Genomic DNA, 25,599 nt, shown 5'->3' with positions numbered 1-25,599 from the left:
ATATATATCTGCGCATTTGAGTTTCTATAACAATTATTTTCTTTAGAAATCATTGAAAGTTGCCCATCATACCTCTGCAATACAAAATCACACAACAGACGGACAACAGCCTACTAAACCTCATTTATTTCAACAATATTTCTCGCAGGAGTTCAAAAAACCACTTCAAACCTTACTCATCAGCACGGACAGTGATTCCGTTCCGCTTTTAAAACCAATATATGCGGCACAGAGCCCACTTACACCTCCGTGCACAGCTACCGCCTTGCAGTGTTACACTATTATGGCACGCGGACCAATGCGGTATGCATGGTTCACCTCAGTGTACCACCGTACCACTCACAATCCTCACTTCGGTCATGGTGGGACCGTTGAAAGTGTTCCTTCATCTTGTCCCGGCGCGAAAAGCACTTCTGGCACTCCCCACACTTGAAAGAGATACCGCGGTGAAGCTTCTCATGCTCATTGAACCGATCCCGGCGCGAGAACCGCTTCAGGCAGAATTTGCACTCAAACGGTTGTTCTCCCGTGTGCGTCCTGACGTGATTCTCCAACTTGTCCTTGCGCGAGAGGAGTCGGCCGCAGAGTACGCACATCCTCGGGTCGGCATGTGCCGCTTCGGCATGTTCCGCTAGCTCGTTGGCACGGTGGAACTCCCTCGAGCAGAGACGGCACGCATATGGTGCGTGGCATGCGTTTGCGGCACGGTGAGACTTAAGCCTTGCGGCCGTCTCGAAGTTGCGTGCGCAGACCTTGCATTCATATGATTTCTCGTTGCGGCTGCTATCAACAAAGAGGTGAGGGGAAGAAATTTATATTAGTAAGTGCTACGGCATATTAGAATGCTTCTAACAAAAGCCCTCGGCTTTCTATCTATCAAACGGCTCAACCACGGCATTGCCACACCTCTCAGACATAACGTTATGGCCATACAGTGTCCTTTGGTCTGTAACACCTTAAAAACAGACATTGTTTCTTCGTAACGTTAGAAAAAGCCTTGAAAACTCAACGAAAAATACCCTAATCAGTAATTTAACATTATAAATAATCATTTTGTGCCCTTATCAATTCTCGACAAGTGGGCAAGAATTTGGAAACAAGTACTCAGAACAATGAGGCTGGTTTAACTAATCTCTTCCAACAATAAAACGCTCTCCGTACCTTTTAAATTACCTTAAATACACTTGTTGTTTCTTTGGCCTCTGACGCTTCATCGTAAATACAATTTCTTTCGGGAATCCGTACAATGTCATTGGATTTTAATGTGGAAAAGTAAATGGCAACCATTGGTCTTGATTGTGAATATATACAAAATAATATTACAGTAATTCAATTGAATGGTCGTGAAATAAAGTCAGTGTTTCTGCTCTGCCATTATTCATTAGTATAGTATAAATAATTATAAGTAGAAATACTTGCAGGATACTTCTGTTAACCCTCTTAGTGCGGCGGGTCGATATATCGGCTTTTGTATCCCTGGCGAAAAGTGCGGCGGGTCGATATATATCGGCTCTTGTGTAGGCTATTCTTTAAATAGCTGTAACTTATGGTTTTTTCTCTAATAATTTATGGTTTTTGTGCTATCGATAGGGTGAATTCCATACAATTATATAACACATTTTTTAATTTTTTATTAGCAATTTTAATTGCTTTTCAAAAAGTATAATTCTTACTATAATTTTAGGTTCAGTTTTGTACATGTCGGGAAGCTCAGCCTAATTGTTTGCTCGTTTTTTTTCTGAGTGGTCTTTCCACTATGAAAAGCCACTGAAAGGCTACTAATCTGTTTTCATCTGTAATCTCTTGAATGTGTTATGGTGTGGTGGTGTTGATATATAACTGCTTATTCAGACTTTGTTGAGACGATGGAAATGAGAGCACTGCTTTGTAATCATTTTGGTTTCTCTTGCCATCCATCCTATCTAATCATTTGCGCCCTGTGTATTGGATTACATTGTCAGCAGTTCTCTCCGAGTTAGAACTTGGTTGTTTCCTGCCTTTAGATTGTAAGCACATTGCCGCAGTCTCAAGGAACGGGGAAAAGTCCCAATTTTTGACTCAGGTGAGATCAGCCTTTTCAACAAAATCAAACTATGCAGAGGCTGACAAAAAAATTTGCAATTCACTGGTTTTTCTTTATTTATTTATAATATTTTCTGCATGTCTTTTTGATTCTTTGTCATATTTAAATATTGTAGTTTTAATGAAAAATGTTTTAAAAAAATATTAGTATTGTGTCTAAAAAATCGAAATATTTCTACTAAAAAAATATTCTTCAAATTTATAATACTGTAATAATTACATTTATTTTTCAGATGATGTAAATGTAAACCATCATTATTTTCTACAATATTTTATTTTAAAATAAAAAACACTGTATATGGATATCTAAACAAATAACTCCATAATATTTTTTTTCCTAAGGTGATACATTTTCTTAAATTACCCTTCGCACTTCTCACTAAGTACCCATGGAATCCCCACCGCACTAAGAGGGCTAATTGGTTGAGGGGAAGAAATAAGGGAAATCGATAAATATACAAGGCATGCATCATTCTCTCTGAATCAACCAATGGCTGGAGGCTAAGACAACCAGGAGACATGTCTAAGGATTGAAACAGCCTCAAGGAACTTGGAAACCACAATTAAAGTCATTTATGACTGCATTTCCAATTGACTTTCTGGACTTCTTGTCTTCCCAACCTTGTTCTCTGTTCTGGCACGAGATAAACTGAACATCTATCGGCCTTGGAGGTACAGAAGTATTTTTAACAGGTCTAATTCAGTATTACCTCGAAAGAGGGTACTTGGGAGTCCCTGACTTCAGTTTCTTCCTGAAGGACATAGTTACAAGAGCCCTTAAGACTTTGTTGAGAGAACTATGGTGAAAAAATTCAATTAACCATAGGATCAAATGGCTTAACTGGGCTGAAGCAATTCGGCCGGACATTTGAGGGAACCCGATTCGAATCCCGGGTCAAGGCAAAAGGATTTTTACATTCTGAAATTGTGGCAAAGATACACAAACCTAACCGCTATTCGTTGCACTTGATCTAGTTCTGAGATTAAGCCTACTTAGTCAGTGTTGATGTGACTTATTTATTTATTTTATTTATTTATTCATTTATTAAGTAAAAAATTGTGCACATACAGCAGGATTGCCAATTTACAGTGACACGTATAACAGCAACATATAAGGACACAAACATACAAACATCAACAAGACTATACTATTGAGGGAGGTGTGAGAGATGTGTCAGAGAAAGGTTTATAAATGTGTTGGCTGGGAGTGAGAGGGGGTCAATACTTTCGGGAAGGGAATTCAGTAAAGCGGGGAGACGGAAGAAAAGGGACCGTTTGGTGAGGGACAATCTGGGAACGGGTTGGTGGAATAAAGAGTGATCGCGGGTAACTCGGGGGGGAACTCTGAAATTGATAAGGGAAATTAGTTCAGGACAGTCGTTAATGGAGTTAAGGGTGTTATGCATGAGTTTTAAATCGGATTTTAGACGTAGAGTGGAGAGATTACAAATCGGGAGCGAGGGAAGAAGTGATTCAGTGGGCGAGTCCCGAAGATGGGGGACTCTGTACTTGACAATTTTACTGAAAATATTTGTTATCGTGTTAAGGGTATTAAGGTTAGATAGGGCAGACATGGACCATATAGGGGAGCAGTAGGTAATTAATGGTAAGATAATGGTTGAGAAATATGCGGTTAGAGATTGTACATCTTTTATTTCTGTGTAGCAGTAAAGTAGTCCTAGAAGAGACATGGCTTTGCATTTAACTGCTTTGATATGACCTGAGAAATTTAGTTTGCGATCAGTTAATACACCAAGATCCTTGACAGAAGCAACACGATTCAGAGGAACTTATTGTCCGAGTGGCAACCTTTGATTGTGAGAGATTACCTGCGTTGTTCAGCCGGTAGGTTTTCCAGGTTGGGTTCCTGCTTGAAGTGCATCTGTGGGACGCCCTCTGGGGGAAGGGTCTCTTCTCCACTCATGGCGGCAGAGTGACCATGAAACAGCTCTCGAGATGGAGCAGTGGCCTTCCTATCGCCTTCCCCTCCCTCCTCACCGTTGATTATGGCATAGCTCGCGACAACCGGCACGGCCAGACTGTCCTTCACACCCTCACCCTGCGGAGAACCAAAGGGATGACCACATCTGCCAGACATGGAAACATTCTTGTACATCATACACAAATAATATGAGCGTATTCCCAAAAGTAAGGTCTCCGATCATTTAGAAATACAGGGTCGCATCCAAAAGTTTTAGGACTGATTTTTTTACAAGAATTTCATTGACGATATACTTACATCGACTTAATAATCTTCAAAGTATGCTCCTTGAGCTGCTACACACTTAGTATAACGTTGCTCCCATTCCCCGTACGCCCGCTGGAAATTTTCTTTGGGGATGCCGTTGTGATGACCCTCCTCGAAGCCTCTTGAACGGCCTTTATCGAGTCAAAACGTCGTCCCTTGAGCTGTCTTTTCATCAGGGAAAAGAAGAAGAAGTCCAGTGGTGCCAGATCGGGAGAATAGGGCGGGTGCGGCAACGTGGCAACGCCGTATTTGGCCAGGAGCTGTCTGACGACGAGCGCGCCATGGCAGAATTTTCGGCACCATCCTGGCGCACACCTTGCGCATGGCCAAATCCTGTGAAATAATGCGTTGGACATTGGATGCAGACAGACCCAACTGGTCTTCAATTTCTTCTGGACTGGTTAAGCGTCGGTCTGTGTTCAGCAGTGTCCTCACTCTGTCCACATTCGTGTCGGTTCTTGCCGTCGATGGCCGTCTGGAGCGATGGTCGTCTTCAACGAGCTCCCTACCCTCTTTAAACAAATCGACGACGACCATCGCTCCAGACGGCAAGAACCGACACGAATGTGGACAGAGTGAGGACACTGCTGAACACAGACCGACGCTTAACCAGTGAAGAAATTGAAGACCAGTTGGGTCTGTCTGCATCCAATGTCCAACGCATTATTTCACAGGATTTGGCCATGCGCAAGGTGTGCGCCAGGATGGTGCCGAAAATTCTGCCATGGGGCGCTCGTCGTCAGACAGCTCCTGGCCAAATACGGCGTTGCCACACCCGCCCTATTCTCCCGATCTGGCACCACCGGACTTCTTTTTCTTCCCTCCTGATGAAAAGACAGCTCAAGGGACGATGTTTTGACTCGATAAAGGCCGTTCAAGAGGGTTCAATGAAGGTCATCACTACGGCATCCCCAAAGAAAATTTCCAGCAGGCGTACGGGGAATGGGAGCAACGTTATACCAAGTGTGCAGCAGCTCAAGGAGCACACTTAGAAGATTATTAAGTCGATGTAAGTATATCGTCAATGAAATTCTTGTAAAAAAATCAGTCCTACTACTTTTGGGTGCGACCCTGTATTAAATCAACACTTAGGCATTAGAAAGATGTCCACACGTTGGATGCCGCATTAGACCGAAAATGTGTTCAAATAAACATTTCCAAAGCTCTGTTGGCACAGTTTTGGCACAATAAATTCGAGTTTTGGCACCAATTAATTACTGTAGATGAAACTTTGATACACCATTATATTCCTGAAACAAAAATACAGTCGAAGCAGTGGATTGCAAAGGGGGAACCGGCTCAAGAAAAAGCAAAAACTATTTTTTCGGCTGGGAAAGTGATGGAGACTGTTTTTTTGGGATAGTCATGGAGTTATTTTAATAGATTATCTCAAAAATGAAAAACCATCACAAGAGCATGCTACGCATAATTACTTGACAAGCTGAGGGCAGAACTTGCAGATATTTTCTATTACATATACAAGAATGATTCAAAAAGTAAGGTCACCTATTTTTTGTTTTCATGAAAAATCATATTTAGTCTCTCAACTTTGCGTACATCATAGGAAAGCTTGGGCATTTAGCTATTTTTCTGCATAGTCGCCTTGACGATCAATCACTTTTTGCATCCTTGTAAGCAGCTTTTTAAATACCAGCTTCGTACCTTTCTCCAACCTCGTCGCACAAAGCTAACTGAGACAACTGCTTCTTGCATTTTTCCTCGTCTGACTTGAATTTCTGTCCTCTTAAGGTGTTCATTTGAGAGTGAGAAACAAGTGTTAGTCGCATGGGGGGGCAACGTCCTCCGGGCTGTGAGGAGGGGGGTCGATGATATATCCCATCGGCCGAATTCATTGAGTAGGGTGGTCGTTTGATGTTAAGACACTTGGACATGCATTGTATTATGATATGCAAACCCACTCCTTAAAGTGAGGAGACACCTTGTTTGTAACTGATTGAACTCTGACACACAATATTCTGCAGCACGGAGAAGTAACCACTCTCTCTCTCTTCATTCATTAAGGCCTTCCTTTATCTAAATGAAGGGTATTTCCCTCTGGTTATTGCCCTCCATCTCGTCAATTGGAGCCACCGTTGTTGATTCCACTGGCAAACACGGGCCGTAGACCCATAGACCACTGCTCATGGTAGGACGTTTTCCCGGCCATCAAAAAACTCCCAGCACCACTTCAGATGCACGTATTTGATGTCCATAATACACTTCTCACTGTACACTTCCACTTAATGGCAGGATGAATTTATATACATCGGAGAAGCAGTCGTCAGTTGGCTTCATGACGTGGTGGGAGAAAGGTACGATGCTGGTATTAAAAAGCTGCCTACGAGGATGCAAAAAGTGGACAGCCAAATCTATTATTTTGGCTGGTAAAGTGATGGAGACTGTTTTTTTGGGATAGACATGGAGTTATTTTAATAGATTATCTTCAAAAAGGAAAAACCATTACAGAAGCTTGCTACACATCATTGCTTGACAAGCTGAAGGCAGAACTTGCAGAAAAACGGTCACATTTGGGGAAAAAAAAATCCTGTTTCACCAAGACAACGCACGGTCTCACACTTCAGCAGTTGCCAATGGCGAAAATCCAAGAATTACAGCTTGAACTGCTTGACCATCCGTCTTACTCAACACATCTAGCCTAACGTGACTTCTCTTGGTTCCCTCATCTAAAAATTGCCCTCGGAGGACAGAGATTTTCCGTCAAATGAAGAGGAAATAACCATTCGTGAACAATTATTATGTAGAGAAACACACCGAGTACTATTTGGACAAGTTACCTAGATAGGTGCATCGCTGAGAGAAGTGTGGACAGAGTTACGAGAAGATTACGACAAGGGTTCAATAAGTACCCGTGTTTGATGACCAAAGGGCATTCCTGAGGGAAGTTTATGCTATCATCGTGTGCTGCCATCTATCAAGCGATGGTAAAACAAATTTCAGACTGATTTAAAGGTTAGTTTGGAATTGGCAGCCATTTTAGTGTAAGATGTGTGCTTCGTGATTTTCGCTTGAAGATGAAAAAAGAGCAGTATCATTCAGTGGTTCGCTTTTTGTGTTTTTGGATTGGAATAAAATGCGAGGAGATAAAAGCAAAATTGGATGCTGTTGGATAGGGACACTTCACTTTGCCATCTATGGCCACACTTAGATATTGGTTCAACGAATTTAAACGTGGTAGAACATCTATTTTTGAATGAGGAGCGACCAGGACACCCATGGCAGACGTGGTTACACCGAGGAAATCATTCAAAAAGTCCACGCCATGAATCTCGCTGATCAACGAATGAAAGTGCACGAAGTAGCAGAGGCCGTGGGAGGTGTGTCGACCAGAACGGCAATTAATATTTTACATGAATAAGTGTGCAAAATGAGAAAATTGTCTTGCCCGATGGGTGCCGCGATTGCTTACAGTGGACAACAAGCTGATCTGGAGTGGTCACTGCCAAACTGCATGAACTACGTTATGAATTGCTGCCGCACATTCCGTATTCACCCGATCTGGCTGCCTGTGACTTCATGAACTGCATGAACTACCTTATGAATTGCAGTTGCACCCCCCGTATTCACCCGATCTGGCTGCCTGTGACTTCATGAACTGCATGAACTATGCTATGAATTGCAGTTGCACCCCCCGTATTCACCCGATCTGGCTGCCTGTGACTTCATGAACTGCATGAACTACATTATGAATTGCTGCCGCACCCCCCGTATTCACCCGATCTGGCTGCCTGCGACTTTCTCTTATTCCCTAACATGAAGAAATGATTCGGGGGAAAAAATTTAGCTCAAACGAGGAAGTTATCGCCAAGAGACAGGCGTATTTTCGAGAGAGTTCGACAAATACTAACCTTTTGGAAGAGTTAAAAAAATGGCCCGAACTGTGGGAGAAATGTATCTTTCTAATAAAGGGGACTGCTATGTTGAAAAATTAAAAAAATTGTTTTTGAATAAATGGTTTCTTCATTCCTAACACGGGTACTTATTGAACCGCCCTTTGTAAGTGGAAAAATAAAAAAAAATTCAGGAAAAATGTCTTGTATCCTTGTTAGGTCTGAAACTTTTTAGACCACCCTCATAATTATTGAAACAAGTCGGTTTGGAATGATATACTTGTATGTTGGTATGCATGAGAGGCGATAGGGAAAGTGCCCTCGGTACCCTTCAACAAATTCCACAACCTATTGCGTTCTTTAAAGGTCTCAAACCCACCCCATCAACCAGACTCTCTGTAACGGTACCGAAAGCTTGATACGTCCAGGCTGGCCCTCCACAATGTCACATTCACTCACTCACCTCCCCATTCTCGTGGTTTGATGGCCAGGGCCGTCGACAACTGGTGCCCACCGAGTCTCCCTCCTTGCTTGACATTGCATCAGCGTTTCCTTCGTGCAAATCCGCCTCAAACCTGGAAAAACTGAAATATATTTAAATGTTTTACTTAGTATACCACACAGACATACACGCAACCATACTCCTACCTGCTATTAACAAACCAATACACAACTCCATTAGTAGTTCACAGAGTGAGATAAGTGGAAGACTCATAGTCTGAATACTACCAAAGCAGAAGGCATACCGAGTGTACGAATGCACTCAGAAAATAAAGGGATTTTTAAATTTTGCAGGTTTGGAGAGCCCAATGGGCCTCAGAAGGGACATGAAAGGTAAGCATCCTGTGACTTCTTCTCATTCCCCAGACTCAAAAGGGACATGAAAGGAAAGCGTCCGGTGACTTTTTTTCGTTCCCCAGACTCAAAAGGGGATCGAGATGGTGCGGGGGCTAACATACTGGCTTCCCACCCTGAGGGTGCGGGTTCAAATCCCGGCGGTGTTGAATATTTTTCAGAGGTATCTCGATCCCTACTTGAGGTGCTTTGTGGAGGGCACTTTGAGTGAGTACGCCGTCCGTCGGATGGGACGTTAAACTGCGGACCCCTTGGCCCCTTTCGTAAAGAGTAGGCTAATGCCGACGCCGGGTTTCTCTCCATCCTTTCCTGTCCATCCCCTATGGCGCAAATGACCTTAGCTGTCGGTCGCCTCCCCTTAAAACTACTACTCCCAGACTCAAAAGGGACATGAAAGGAAAGCGTTCTGTGACTTCTTTTCATTCCCCAGACTCAAAAGGGACATGAGAGGAAAGCGCCCTGTGACTTCTTTTCGTTCCCCAGATTTAAAAGGGACATGAAAGGAAAGCGTCCTGTGACTTCTTTTTGTTCCCCAGACTCAAAAGGGACATGAAAGGAAAGCGTCCTGTGACTTCTTTTCGTTCCCCAGACTCAAAAGGGACATGAAAGGAAAGCATCCTGTGACTTCTTTTCATTCCCCAGACTCAAAAGGGACATGAAAGGAAAGCATCCTGTGACTTCTTTTCATTCCGCAGACTCAAAAGGGACATGAAAGGAAAGCGTCCTGTGACTTCTTTTCATTCCCCAGACTCAAAAGGGACATGAAAGGAAAGCATCCTGTGACTTCTTTTCGTTCCCCAGACTCAAAAGGGACATGAAAGGAAAGCGTCCTGTGACTTCTTTTCGTTCCCCAGACTCAAAAGGGACATGAAAGGAAAGCATCCTGTGACTTCTTTTCATTCCCCAGACTCAAAAGGGACATGAAAGGAAAGCGTCCTGTGACTTCTTTTCATTCCTTAGACTTAAAAAAGGGACATGAAAGGAAAGCATCCTGCGACTTCTTCTCATTCCCCAGACTCAAAAGGGACATGAAAGGAAAGCGTCCTGTGACTTCTTCCTGTTCCACAGACTCAAAAGGGACATTAAGCCATAGACCACTGCATAGATGGACATTTACACTTCCTAAACTTGATTAACTCAGCACCAATTTTAATTTAGCATCCGGGGCAAAAGCCAAACGATGATGAAAGCAAGAGAGGACCGCTTGGTGCATCGTACGTTATGATACCTGGCACCAATATCAAGGTACGAGCAAGGGGATCGGAAAATAATTGAAGTAACTGATTTGGGAGATTCTTTCAAGTGTAATGAGAAACATAAGCAAAGAGAACGGTCTTCAATTGCATGCTCAGTACTTCTTTTCCTCATTTCATGTTTCAGAGACGAAAAATATTGGCATCATTGCGTGCAGTTGCGGACTTCATTGCGGATCATTTGAACCATCGTTCCTCATCAACTTCCGAGGGATTAAATTCTCTATAGACTCAAGTCAACATCTATGAGAGAAGTCAACAGACGTCTTTTGAAAGATACGTTGAATATTAATGAACAACTGTTACAGACACTTTGGTTTTGGTTGCATTCACAAATACTGTGCATATTCATGCACACATCAATCTCTATGGTAGGTGGACTTCTAAAACCTTTTTCAGACCATGCATAATTGTTTGAATTCACGTGAAAATCGAAGGGCTATTTAAAAATAAGTAAAATATGGAAAATGTTGCAAAAATTATCAGCAAAAACACATGTTATTCATGAAAATGTGATCTCCTGTGTAGGTAGACTCCTAAACCCTTTTGAGAGAGACATGCATTACAGTTTGTATTCGTGCCAAAATTGCCAGGCTATTTTAAAAACGAAAAATTTGGCCGAATTTGCAAAAAAAATACATTAGAAAAAACATAATTACTATTCATGAAAATGTAATCTCATGAGTATTTTAGACTCTCCTAGGCATTCCTAATTGTTTGGTTTTGTGTGAAAATTGAAGGGATATTTTATAGAAAAGAAATATGACAGAATTTGCAAAAAAATATACAGGGTTCGTCCGGAAAATAAGTGTACTGACTCCTGGGCTGGGCGCACCGCTCCAGGCGCGCCCAGCACTGCTCTGACGGGCTGCGATTGGAGGGGGGTATGTTGGCAAGCGACGCTGAAAAAGGCAGTCGGCTCTGAGCTGTGGTGTAGTGAGGAGCTCTGTTAACGCGAACCTCCACGCTCGACCCACGTCACGGAACGCGATGCCGAAGTTTTTGGAGCAGCGTTATTCCATCAAATTTGCGGTAAAGCTTGGGAAATCGTCTACCGAAACTGTCGGTATGATTAACCAGGCTTACGGGGAGTCAGCCATGTCCAGAAACATGATCTTTCGGTGGCACAAGATTTTCGTGGAGGGCAGAGAAGAGGTCGACGACGAGTCTTCGAGAGGTTCCCGATGATGCCTTCGAGGGAGCATTCCAGGAATGGGAACCCCGCTGGAACAAGTGTATCAACTCACAAGGGTCCTATTTTGAGGAATATTAGCTTAAGATATGTAAAAGTGTAATAAAATTTTTTTCCTGAGCTCAGTACACTTATTTTCCGGATGAACCCTGTATGCCAAAACATTATTATTCATGGAAATGTAATCTCTATGGTAGGTAAGACTCCTCAAACCCCTTTTAGAGAGACATTCTTAAAAAGAATAAAAAGGCTTAGTTGCCAGAAATATCCAAAAAAACATAATTTTTATTCATTACACTGTAATCTAATGTATACGATGACTAGAAAATAAGAATTAACACTTAAGAAAAATTAAATTAAGCAGACAAATACAGTTCTACAATTTTAGACATTAATCTCATTTGTACGTGGACTACTCAAAACTATTGAGTGCTACCTCATGACATTCTGGCTTCCCATGCAGATGACCCGGGTTTGAATCCTGGAAATGTAATCTAATGTGTACAGGGCTATTTACAAGGGGAAAAAATGCTAGGATTTGCAAAAATATATGCCAAAGCATTATTACTACACATGAAAATGTATTCTCATGTGTATTCAGACTAATTATTATCCATGAAAATGTGATCAAGTTTAGGTAGACTCCTAAACCTTTTGAGAGAGACATGCACGTTAGTTTGTATGCATTCAAAAATTGCCGAGCTATTTTAAAAAAGAGAAATACGGCTAAAAATTTGCAAAATATACATGCAAAAACATAATTAGTATTCATGTAAATTTAATCTCATGAGTATTTTAGACTACTTAACCTTATCGAGAGGCATACGCAACTGTTTGAATTTGTGAAAAATTGCAGGGTTATTTTAAAGAGGAGATAAATGGCCGAAATTGCAAAAAATATCTGCGAAAATTATAATTCATGAAAATGTAATCTCATATGTACTTAAGACTTCTAAACCCTTTCGTGAGACGTACATAATTGTTTGAATTAATGCGAAAATTGCGATACTTTTGTAAAAAAAACGAGAAATACGGCAGAATTTACAAAAAATACACACAAAAACATAATTACTATTTATGATAACGTAATCTCATGTGTATTTTAGACTCCTAAACCCCATCGAGAGGCATTCCTAATTGTTGGAATTTGTGCGAAAATTGCAGGGATGTTTTATAAAGAAGAAATATGACATAATTTGCAAAAAAACATTTGCAAAAACATTATTATTCATGAAAATATAATCTCTATGGTAGGTAGACTCCTAGACACTTTCTAGACGCATGCATTATAGTTTGAATTCGTGCGAAAATTGCGGGGCTATTAAAAACGAAGAGAACTATGGCAGAAATTTCTAAATATATCCAGAAAAACATTACTATTCATGATGATGTAATCTCCTGTGCAGGTAGACACCTAAACTCTTCAGAGAAACATGCTTAATTGTTTAAAGTTGAACGAAAATTAGAAGTAAGACAACTATAGCAAAACTGGAATGGTAGAACAGTAATAAGATTATAAATTCAAAATAAACTGGTTCAGCACGGGAAAAAGTTAACAAAACCTACGTAACGTAGCACTAAAAGAAGAGAATTGAACACTAAAAATAAGAATTTAAAATAAGAAAATCAAATTAATCAAACAGACACAGTTCTATAGACGCATATCCATTTAAGTACACATTAATGTCATTTGTACATGGGTTACTCAAAACTCATCGAGTGCTAACTCGTCACATGAATTAAGGTGAATGCTGGCATTTACATGTACAAAAGAATTAAAATACACGGAAACGAACATGAATAGAATTATTTCAAAACGTATGACAAAATAATCTGGGATATACATTTTCTTATACGATTGAGCGTTCAGATTAACACATTCAATAATTTACGTACATATATAAAGTACATAAAAACACATCTATTCGCTTGATATGATACTAACCTCTTTCAATCCTGGCTTCCAACTCGGTGGACGCCTTCACTCGATTTCAAAACTAAATGCATTTCCTCATTAACCACAAATTCAAACACTCGTAATACTAACTGGGCCGCTCTAACATCCTCTTATTTCATACAAACTTCCTGTAATCCACCTGAAAACATGGAAGAAAACATTGTGGCGGTAAACGATTAACTTTTCCACCAAGAATTATCAATTTATTTGAACTTCCAACAACAATTCAGCCTTACCAGTGAATTTCTCGATATCAACTTGTCTTGCATATACAACCAATTAGAAACTTAAACCTCTTAAAGTGTAGAAAGTAGGTAAAAATATATCTTAGCTCAAGTTTCGTCTGTTGGCATTATCACCCTTCGCACAAACATCAGATGATTAACTCTAGCCCGTCGGAATAACTTGTACAGGAATTTTCTATGTTCTCCCACGAAATTGATCACTTCTCTTAAATAGCATTAACTCAACGAAAAAGGACGCACTTTCAAATTAGGAAAGTACATCAATGAAACAACAATTAGTCATTAAAACTAACTAAAAGCCATTAAAAATTACATACACGTTAACCAAACAACGAGAATAATGCTCCTGTGACCAAAGTCTCGGCGTAATTCATGAGAACACAATGAAAAAGACATTTTTCGAACATTGAAATAAACACAAAGACGCCATCAGGAAAACAACATCAGCTGATTGCATATACGCGACATTTGTAGTCTCAACCTCAGTATTTTTTGGACTTTAAATGCTGGGTGAAATTTTAGATTAAATTCAACTGAAAATATATTTATTCAATTATTATGACTGCCAACTATTATTTGAATTAGTTTATAAAAGTAATATTTAAAATATTCCAGTGTTAACAGTCTCGTAAAGGTGGAAACAGCGCTCCTGCGACCAATACCAATACTGCGAACATAAACAAACAATAATATGGACAGCGTATGCATAGAATATGTTAGTCATCAAAATGTTTTTAATTGGCAATTATCAAAGTTACCACGTAACATGGACCACCCAACTTTTCTGGTAGATAGTTCTTATCCATTGGATTCAACCAAAACTGTTAAATTCGCCCGTTAAGGCTTATTAACTCATGTTGGGAAAAGTAAAGTATAGATTTTCCATGGCAATCATGATGCTTTCTCGTACTTCCTAGTATTTCAATTCCGCACGGGCTAATGGAATTATGTACACAATTTGGGATTATTCCCAGCAGAACGCATATTCTAACCAAACATTCAGTTAGCTTGAGTGACCATTCGGTGATGTGAAATAGCAAAATGAATTTCCAACTAAACGGACATTCAGGGAATATATTCGCAATATCCGCCGACTACTAGTAATTGAAACATTTGGGAAATGAACTGAGATCATCTCATGCCGAAAGGTTGCGAGCTTAGCACACGGCAAACCAAACAGTAGCAAAGTGTTTTATGTGAAATTCATGGAAGTAATGATAACTTATGATTAGGCCTTCCTTTGATTATTGGTTCCAACGTTCCGCTTGCCGGCATTTAAAAATGAACATATTTCCCGGTGTTTCAGTAAAGTGCTGATTCTTGAATACTTTTGGCGAGGTTGCTCCTTAATATCACACGAAGAAATTAGTTTTGATGCATATACGATCGGTTACTGCTTGAAAGTTTGAGTAATGTTTAAAGAATCGCTGGGGCAGTTACTTGAGCAGATTCATACGTATTTATACATCAAAATGCGGCGATTTCAAAGTGTAGAAGGTAATTTCCATTTGTATAGTCACCCTCGTCATATTTACGCAAACTGCTTCACAATAACTTAACAATATCACTTTATTTTATGATTGAAGAACCATTGCCACAAGCTCTTTCTGATTCCATATCTTCCTACAGAACAGATGTCGCATTCAAAACCACGACTCGCAAAAATATCTGGAAGTCAGTCTTGCATATAAAGCCACGAGTTGTAAAAGACAAACGTTTTGAGTTCATTACGACTTTGAATAGGTAGCAACGACGTTCCTTTCAGACATTCATACCTTGTTGAGAATTGTCTCTTGGAATACGTAACTGTATTCGAATTTTTTCAATGTTTTTCATTATTTGGGAAATATACTACGGATACATGATGATGATGCAGTAGAATTCATGTATATCTAGAGTATCTGGAGTTGTTGAAATAAGACCTATCCCATCACTTGACTATTAATCTTTTGTGTTATTCTCACTCAAAGAGATAATCGCCTCTCAAAAACTTATGGGTATTGTACAAAAGCAGTTGTCTATGTTTATGTTGCGTATGATTATACGAAACTTAGTTTTTTCACAAATAACTGCTCAATAAACTTGCTTGTGCCCACATTAAGATGCTAAGCATAATGCTGTATCTCCTAGAAGGACGCGAAACATCTCTCATGACTCATAGCCATTTGTACTAATATATACCTAGATTAGTCTCACGTTGAATTCAAATTAAGGGAATCATGCTATTTTACATTCCTTGTATATTATCCCCTGTTTTTGCACCGAGTCCCTGGATCTGAGCACACAAAGATTAAGCAGATTGGTTTATAAGAGCTCAAAAATAAGGAATATGTTCGAAATACAACCAAATTTGAAAGAGTGAAGATGGATATATTACAAATAAAACACAGACCTTCTAGAAAGTGTGACCAGGGAAGAGATGACACGATGAAAAACCTGAGATAATGAAATAATCCACAGTATTTACGATGAATTGTGAAATGACAATTTTCTTTTAATATCACCGAATACTTTTCACGACAACCATGACTGTTTTGACTAAAAATAGCGATGAAATTTGATTCACAAATGAACATTTAAAAGTTTAATAACTAGGCAATCTAAGATTATTGACAGAGTTCATTCCAAAGACTCCTCAAGTTTTACTTAATAGTTTACATTCATGCATATTTTAAACTTACCTCGAGTTGAAGAAGTTCTGTAAAAATGATTGAATATACAGAAATTGTTTTATTCGTGTATTTATTCATATTAATCTCGAATGCGACATTGGAAATAGTCATCAAGGTATACAGAAAATAGAATTAGAACATTAAACTACACATATATAAGCCACAGTAGTAATCAACCCGAAGGTCGGTTTGGTATGGGTGATGATAGAGCTCACCCAGCACTAAGCCCGACGGCGTCTGAAATTCACGCATCAGGGTATTAAGGGGGGCCAGTTCCTTTCCCTGTGCCTTTCATAGTTTCCCAGGAAGATCTGCTACCTGAAAAATCACATTGCTTGGGTGGAGTTGTAGGTGTCCAGAGTGCCTTGCCCGGGAATCAAACCCAGGTCCCTTCGGTCAGCAGTCCAATGCTCTACCCCCTGGACTACCACCACCCATTATTCACCTACTTGATTTCAATTTTTTTCCTGTTAAATATTACTCTTGGCTATTACAAAGTTTTGAAAATGCATGATCCATGCGTACACCTAATGCACCTGTAAAATTGATTGAATCTTTAACGAAGCCGATACAATTATGTATTGTTCTATGGTGAATAAATATATCAATATATCTTAGCGTACTCCAAGTGCTCTACGCTGACGACATCAATGTTCTAGGTGCCAGGCTCTTCTATTAATGAACTGCTATATTAAGTCAATCGACGCTACTCTTTTGTTCGAATCGTCAGCCCACGACGGGTGCCGCGATTGTTTATAACATACCAGCACATTCATCCGGAGTTGTCGCCGCCAAACTGCATGAACTACGTTATGAATTGCTGCCGCACCCCCCGTATTCACCCGATCTGGCTCCCTGCCACTTTTTCTTATTCCCTAACATGAAAAAATGGCTCGCGGGAAAAAAATTTAGCTCAAACGAGGAAGTTATCGCCCAGAGAGAGAGACGTATTTTGGAGGGGTCAAAAAAATGGCTGGAACGTTGGGTGTAGTGTATCTTTCTAATAAAGGGCCAATTTTGAATAATAAATAGAAAATTTTTTGAAAAAAAAAAATGGTTTCTTCATTTCTAACACGGGTACTTATTGAACCGCCCTCGTATGTGCTAAAAACATTTGAGTTACAAACAGTTGAGACGTTCATGAGGGGAAAACACCGAAAAAATGTTTTTTTTTCGAAATTTTGGGAAAAATCTAACCCCAACATTCAAAAGAACGGAAAAAATACATGAAAAATAATTATTTAGAAGTTTGCCAAAAATTACCTGCGTAACCATAGAAATTCTTTGAAAAATTCAAATGCTTTTCCTGAGCTCAATTTTGACTCAAATAATCTGAAAAAAATAGAATGTTTTTGGACATAAAAATGTATGTTCCTGAATTTTTTAGGATTTTTTAAAGCTAAGGATCGCTCAGGAAATTTTTTTTAACGAAAAAACACATTTTTTGCGATAGTAGACCCCTGGGACTACCTAGGGAGATGAAAATTTGGATAAAGGGGTTTCTAATTATTTACTTTCGAGTACCCAATCCCAAATAAGAATCTAACCAAGTGCAGATTTTATCATTTTTTCCTGCTACAATCTTTGTTTCTCATAATTCAGCACATGTCAACTTTTATAAACGGCGAGACCTCGCCAGGGTTCGAAGAATTATTTTTGACGTGCATTGAGAAAGGAAGGGAATGGAAAAACGGCACAGGAGAACTTATAATATTTTTACATTTCTCTCTGGCTACGACAGCTAATCCTTAGTATTCCGTATTTTCCCATCGGTAACGCGCGCTTTAATGATCCAAAAATGTTCATACGATCGATAAAAATGACGATGATGAACGTTATGTAATGGAAATTGAAAAAACCAAATATTTACAGACCTATGTAAACAATAATTTAGAAAGTCTCGCATAAGTTAATAGGTCTGAGCATGCCTTTCTAATTGTATTCCATTTTATACACATCTGCTACTGTTACAGTTATTTCATTTCAAAAATCCATGAGGAAAAGGGCGCGCGGTATCAATACGAATTCATGATAACCACGAAGTTTTAGATGCGCGTTATCGATGGGAAAATACTTCAATGGGTAATAATAAAATAAAAATAATGGCTAATATAAATGGGTAATTCTTCAAACGTAAACAATGCAGTTGTGAATCTTTTGTGCCGAATCTTCGGAACTAATGAACGGGTCATTGACGAACTGATTCTTTTCTTTCCTGATGTCATATCAATATTAAACGATGCCTGTGACACTCCATCAGCTAATTACCACCCAATGAAAGGCTAATCGAGATTTTCCTTGCTCTAATTACTTGATTAAGTGTAATCAATCAGATGAAATGTGTTCACACTTTGTTAAAGTTTGGTGACCCCCATTAAGATTCTCTCTTTCCATATCGATCCATTAAATATCAACAGAACTTCTCAAAATAATGGAATCGATGAAGTACGAAATGCAAGTGCCCAACTCTAAATTGGGTTATTTCCTGTGTAAGAAACTTTTAATACTACGTCGAGGAAATTGGGACTGATGTCGTGATACTTTTAATCCAATCGAAAGGATGTCCAGTAAATTATTCGGAGTACGTTAGCACCTTCAGAATGTGCGATAAAGCCGAATTTGAAGTCTGTAGATTGTGTTTAAGCAGTCGCGGACTGTTGATGAATGTTTTCGGCGAGAATAGTAAATTACAATTCATGCTGGAGAAGACTATAGAGGATTTAATAGATGTTAAAGTAAGTTTGCTTTGTCTGTGATTCGTGTTTACGTCAAAAATAACGTTTGCAAGAAATCTACGGTTAAATGATTTAGTAGTTTATATATTCCGTACACTGTTGTCAAAATGTGCATTGATATTTGAGTAGAAGGAGTTTGGTGCATTCTGTTGTTAATAGCTGTTTATGGCATATTCTATTAGGTTGTGCAGGATGCAAATTATCCCTGGTTGGTGTGTTCTGCTTGCATGGAGAAGCTTACGGAATTCCGGCTGTTTAAGCGTCGATGTGCCGAGTGTTTGTCTGTATTCTATGATCGCATCCAAAAGGAGTGCTATCCTGCCACGAAAGACTGGATACCCAATCGAGAGGAGGTCAGTTTCACTCTTGAAATTGAAGTATTTAAGCTGCGAAGGCATCTTGGCCAAAAAGGATGCAACTTCTTTGATAAAATTTTAGAAAAACGATTCTCTCGTCAATACGGTAATTATGGTGAATGGCAGTTATTTTAAAGTATGGCGAGAGTACTAATCCCTCCAATGAAGGGAAATATGAAAGCATTCGAAATTTAAATGCTCGGATAATTTATCACCAGTGAAAATTTTCTTTGTTTTTAAAAGTTTTGATAAATGCAGTGACTAGAATTAACGACCAAAATCATTTAGACGCTGCAAAAAATTCTATTTCTCTATTTATTAGGTCTGAAACAGCATCAATCCCAGGACATTCGTTGAATGACAATCAGTCTGCCTTCTTTTATGTTGAACCAATTTCACCCTTACTCGGTTTATTATTTAACACTTTATATTTACTCCTATGTTATCCTGACAAATGATTCAAACTAGTTCTTAAATGTTTGCCTAACCATAATGAGTTATATAACAGATACCATTCTGAGAAATGTGGCATTTTCCTAGCATATGTATGCCTTTTGTGGTGTTTAAACCAAACCAAGTGTTGGTGATGACTAACCCCTGTCTTCTACAGGACTCAATTGCTTTCTCTCTGTGGTCCTTCCTCGCACCTCATCACCATCTCTTCCTTTGCCATCCGGGGAATTTCAATCCCCCATCACAATCAAATATTTCCCTGCAGGAACACACGCGATTATGTCATCTAACTGATCATATATCCCATTAACTTCTTCCTCCTCATGATTACTTGTATACCTGAAGAATGACCAAGTTCGTCAGTTCTGCTTTTATCTCTAATAGTAATATTCTATCCTGTTGCCTGTTATTCTATCCTTTTGCTATGTTGACTACGCTTCTTCCTACTTCTTCATTCAATACTATGGCAACCCCTCGTTGGCTCACTAAATGTCTAACCCCTGTCCCTCTCCTGCAGAATTCAATTGCTTTTTCGCTGCGGACATTCCTCGTACCTAAACCACAGTTAGCCCATCCCATCACCATCATCATTCCTTTGTCTTTCATTGCATTCCTATCCCCCATAACTATCAAATGATTCCCTGCAGTAATGTGCAGTAATGCATGCCATATTATGTCCTCTAACTGATGGTATATCCTATCGATATCTTCCTCCTAATGATTGCTCGGTGGCAATTAGACCAGAACAAGGATGGAGTCCTGTCAGTTATATGTACATCTAACGATAATTTTGTATCAGTTGCTAGGTCTTTATTTTTTGAAATTTTATCCATGCAGAAAGTTTCTTTCCAATTTGAATTAGATTTACTGGAACCTTAAGTAGGAGACAGAGATGTGGGTGTCAAGGGGTAGAGATTGAACTACCAACTTGGAGACCTGGGTTCATTTACTAAACACATCTCTCTGGTCATCCTCTGCCATTCGCCTGTGGTGTCTGATCCTTAAAAGGGTACCAGATGTCACCCTGGGAAACCATAGGTGGGCACAGGGAAAGAATTTGACCCCCTGACCTTATTAATACCCTGCTAATGGGTGAAATTCATGTAATGCCGTGAAGGGCTTATTATTGGGTGACCTCTAACATTAACTACCAAATTGACATTCCTGTTGATTGCTGTGTTTATGGTTTATAAGGAGGAGAGTGATGTCCTGAGCTATGACAATTAGGGTGCGGAGAGACTAAGAGGGGATATGGTTGAGGCTGAGAGAGGGGATATGGTATACAAGGGGGAACCCAAAAATAACAGGAATGTTGTTATAGATTCTTTAGTTCTCAATATATTTACATTAAATTAAGTTCACCTTCAAAGTATTCCCCATTGACCATAATGCACTTCTCCAAACGATGCTTCCATCGTTCGAAACATTTCTGAAATTCATTTATCGAGATGTCCTCTTAGGCCTAGCAATTTTTGTTCTACCTCCTCCACAAACAGTGAAAAAACGCTTTCCTTTCATGTCCCTCTTGAGTCTGGGGAATGAAAAGAAGTCACAGGACGCTTTCCTTTCATGTCCCTTTTGAGTCTGGGGAATGAGAAGAAATCACAGGACACTTTCCTTTCATGTCCCTTTTGAGTCTGGGGAATGAAAAGAAGTCACAGGACGCTTTCCTTTCATGTCCCTTTTGAGTCTGGGGAATGAAAAGAAGTCACAGGACGCTTTCCTTTCATGTCCCTTTTGAGTCTGGGGAACAAAAAGAAGTCACAGGACTTTCCTTTCATGTCCCTTTTGAGTCTGGGGAATGAAAAGAAGTCACAGTACGCTTTCCTTTCATGTCCCTTTTGAGTCTGGGGAATGAAAAGAAGTCACAGGATGCTTTCCTTTCATGTCTCTTTTGAACCTGGGGAATGAAAAGTAGTCACAGGTCGCTTTCCTTTCATGTCCCTTTTGAGTCTGGGGAATGAAAAGAAGTCACAGGGAGCTAAATCTGGTGAGTAGGGGGGTGGGCAATCGATGTCATACCATTTTTGTGAAAAACTGCATCACGGAGAGGGCGGTATGAGCTGGCGAGTGAGATGGCAAGGGACAAATTTGGCTGCAACCCTTTTCATATTCAAATCTTCAGATAGAATCCTCTATATTGAACTCCATGTCACTCCAGACATCTCACAGAGTTGACCAATGGTTCTGTGATGGTCTTCACGAATGAGGTCATTGATTTTGTCGACATTTTCATCAGTTCTGGATGTTGAAGTGCGACCTGAACGTGGTTGGTCTTCAATTGACATTTCACCTTTTGTTAAACATGTAAACCCCTCGTAGACTCTGGTTTTGCTTAGGGCAGCTTCACAATAAGCAGTCTTGAGTATTACAATAGTTTCCGCGGCCAATTTCCCTAACAGGAAACAAAATTTTACTTCAGTGCATTCCTCATGATAAAATGCCATCACGTTTTTTGGGGAAATGAAAAAAGTTCACTGAAACAGTTCTCACGGATAGACTGATCCTGTCACAGCAACGGTGCTGTGCATACTGACTCAGGAGACGTGAGCCTGATGTATGACTGGCTGAACAAAGGCTTCCCCCTCTATTGCTATCCACCGCAGCCCAAATCCCTTTACTTTCGGGTCTCCCCTCGTTATTCAAGCAAAGTTCTGGCATTGAGTAGTGCTGTGGAATCTATTAATCATATGGATCGAACAGCAATGTTTAAGACGGATAACAGATATACAGCAAGTACTTGGATGAATTGGATGGCAGCTAATAATTACAACAAATTGAAGATCTTGGGGAAAGATTGTAATAATTGTGCATTGCAGTCATTACAAATTCTATTTCCTGATGTTTTTCATTCATAGTTTCTTATTCTTAAAGCGATTAGTTTCATTGTTGTTGCTCTAGTTTTTAACTCAAAAGATTTGTTTACGTGATGCTCCAATTTCAAAATGTTTATCGTCTGCCATTATTGAAATGTTATGTGTTTATACTTTGCATTAGTTTCCCGGTGAGATCAAGAAAGAGACTGATGACGACGGAATCGCCTCTGACGCTGTTGACAGCAGTGCCGTGGATGTCCAAGATGATATGATCTTTGTAAAAGAGGAGACTGACACTGCCAGTGGATGCTCTGTTGTTCCAGAAAAGGATGTAGACTTGCCAATGGTCGCCTCAATGACAGTCATTGTAGGTGACAGTCATTGGTCTAGCAATGGTGGAACAGGGAATTTGGTGAGTGAGTCACCAGTACATTGAGTTCATTGTCATTCGAAGTATAACATCGCCCTTTATATGTCACTCTTTACTTCAGATATGCAATCAGACCACATTCTCAGACCCAATACGTGTAGACTAGAGAGGATTCTTTTAAATACAGTTTGAAGTGACCCAATAATTCTAAATATGCTCGCTAAGTGAAGGTTGCAAACAAAGGGTCGACCTGTGGCTAGATTGTAGACTAATTAATTAAAATTACTCATTAAATAGCTATTGTCATGAATGAGCACTTGACTTTTGTTTTGGCAGTATTTTATTATAACTTTTGGTAAGAAAACAAGGCTGAAGCATTCGTGTTCTTATTGTTATAATTAAACAAATCATAACAAGTGAGTGTAAATCAAATATGAAACAAAAGTACCTGTTTTCAAAAAAAAGCTGTTTCACCTTGGAATTTGGTGAGTGAGTCACCAGTACAGTGAGTGCATTGGATGCAATTGAATTAATAAAATATGGTATATATTGAGGAGTATGATGTCCTGAGTCGTGATAGCAATGGTACAGAGGCACCAGGAGGGGATATCGTTGATGGTACATCATGCAAAGTGTGGGCGTTTAGTAGTGCTGTGGAATCTATCGATAATCATTCGGTTAAAACAGCAAAAATTGATACATTCAGAACGAGTACCAACGTTTGAGACGGATGACATTAATACAGTGGGCACTTGGATGGCTTACAGTAATTACAACTAAGTCAACATCTGGGTTTGAGCAATTATGCATAGCAGTCATAAGAAATGCTGTTTTTCAAAGTTTTTATTATTGTGTTTGAAAGTTCTTATTGTTTAAGCGATCTCCAAAGATTTATTGCCGTGATTTTGAAATTTTTACCATCTGTCATTTTTAAATTGTAATGCGTGTATGGGTATTAGTAAAAGATATAGCCTTATGCTAAGAACTAGAAGAAAGGTCTGTCCAATAAGTACGCCTACTGAGGCCATATTAACTTTATTTTGGTTTTAATTTATAGTATAAATATCAATGATTTTGTTGTCTTTTCCTTCTTCAAAGTACTCTCTCTGTCAATTCGTAGTAATGGCTATCTATGCCTTCTTCTTATTATTACTCTATATTCCATCTTCTTCTTCTTCTTATATTCATTTCCACTGTTTAATAATAATAAAGCACCCTCCCCTTTGGAAGTCCTCCTCCTCTTATTTAAAGGCAGTTCAGTTCTTATTAAGGTTCTTCTTATTTAATTTAGGAGTAGTAGTACTTTTCTATATCGTCGTTTCTTCTTTGCTTTATTATTACTATTTATTGTGTCTCTTCTAGAGTCTATACTTGAATGATTTTGGTGTCTATACCTTCTTCAAAGTACTCTCTCTGTCAATTTGTAGTGATGTCTATCTATGCCTTCTTCTTATTATTATATATTCCATCTTCTTCTTCTTATATTCATTTCCACTGTTTAATAATAAAGCACCCTCCCCTTTGGAAGTCCTCCTCTTATTTAAAGGCAGTTCAGTTCTTATTAATGGTTCTTCTTATGTAATCAGCAGTAGTAGTTTTCTATATCTATTCATTTCTTCTTTGCTTTATTATTATTATTTATTGTCTGTCTCTTCTCCAACAAACATATTATTATCATCTCGTGTGTGCCCCAAAGTGTGATATGACACGTACAATGTCCCCCCCAATCATTATTATCATCACATTTCATTGCATTTTTATTGGGAATATATATGAAAGAGTCGCAATAAGGAGCAAAGATCTATTGAGAATATAATAATAATAAGCAGGAGGAGGATTGTGATGATAATAGGATCAATTGGGTGATTTGAATTAATTAATTTAGCCAGAAACAACGGCGAACATACTACCTTGATCAAAAAGTTCCCGGAATAACCACCGTGTGGCGCTCCCATCGTTCCGATTTGAGTTCTGTTTTTTTTGTTAAATTGGTACATCTGTTGTTGATATTCCCTTTAAATCTTAGTGTCATAACTTGACATTTGCAAAAGTTACGTAGCCAAGAGTACATCTATCTCTGTGTGTGTTGGCGATTTTTTACAATTTCAGAAATGGATTTAAATTTGCAACAACGAACTTGTATTAAATTTTGCGTAAAAAACGGATTTAGTGGCGCACGGACGTTGGAAATGTTGGAAAAGTGTTTCGGCAACGATTCTCTAAAAAAAACGGTCGTTTACCAGTGGCACGAGCGGTTCAGAAGTGGTCGTGAGTCAATCGAAGATGATGAACGCAGGGGCAGACCATCGACATCGAAAGTCGGTGAAAAAATTGATAAAGTAAAAGAAATGTTGGTCAATAACCGCAAATTAACCATCAGAGAAATAGCGGAGGACTTGAACATTGCCTATGGATCCGCCCAAGACATTGTGGTTAATGATTTGGGTTTCCGTCGTGTAGCAGCAAAGTTGGTGCCAAGAGACCTCAATTTCATGCAAAAAAGAGACCGTGTTGACG

The 25,599-nt window shown here is 39.3% G+C and overlaps 2 protein-coding genes across 4 annotated transcripts in view; one reads left to right on the top strand and one right to left on the bottom strand.

The window, feature by feature from the left end:
- LOC139693240 (zinc finger protein 25-like) lies at positions 1-14,000 on the bottom strand. 3 transcript variants are annotated; one of them, XM_071591347.1, is made up of 5 exons: positions 13,672-14,000; positions 13,424-13,574; positions 8,642-8,762; positions 3,912-4,141; positions 1-783 (listed from the first exon to the last, which is right to left on the bottom strand). In XM_071591347.1, the coding sequence occupies exons 3-5, from the start codon at positions 8,714-8,716 to the stop codon at positions 315-317; spliced, it is 774 nt and encodes a 257-aa protein (XP_071447448.1). In that variant the 5' UTR covers positions 8,717-8,762; positions 13,424-13,574; positions 13,672-14,000; the 3' UTR covers positions 1-314. The 3 variants fall into 3 exon arrangements, with proteins under 3 accessions (XP_071447448.1, XP_071447450.1, XP_071447449.1); XM_071591349.1 differs by having other exon boundaries at positions 1-780; XM_071591348.1 differs by having other exon boundaries at positions 8,642-8,753.
- Positions 14,001-18,815: 4,815 nt separating this feature from the next.
- The window catches only part of LOC139693210 (zinc finger protein 493-like), a 32,499-nt gene continuing 25,715 nt past the window's right edge, over positions 18,816-25,599 (top strand). The window contains exons 1-3 of the mRNA XM_071591313.1: positions 18,816-19,087; positions 19,270-19,440; positions 22,894-23,124. Coding sequence (XP_071447414.1) covers positions 18,953-19,087; positions 19,270-19,440; positions 22,894-23,124 — 537 coding nt within the window. The 5' untranslated portion in view covers positions 18,816-18,952. The remainder of the gene's footprint in view (positions 19,088-19,269; positions 19,441-22,893; positions 23,125-25,599) is intronic.

This window comes from Hetaerina americana, unplaced genomic scaffold (assembly GCF_022747635.1).
Source record: "Hetaerina americana unplaced genomic scaffold, ioHetAmer1.1.p SCAF_45, whole genome shotgun sequence".
Lineage (NCBI taxonomy): Eukaryota > Metazoa > Arthropoda > Insecta > Odonata > Calopterygidae > Hetaerina > Hetaerina americana.
This window is presented reverse-complemented; position numbering and strand designations above follow the sequence as displayed.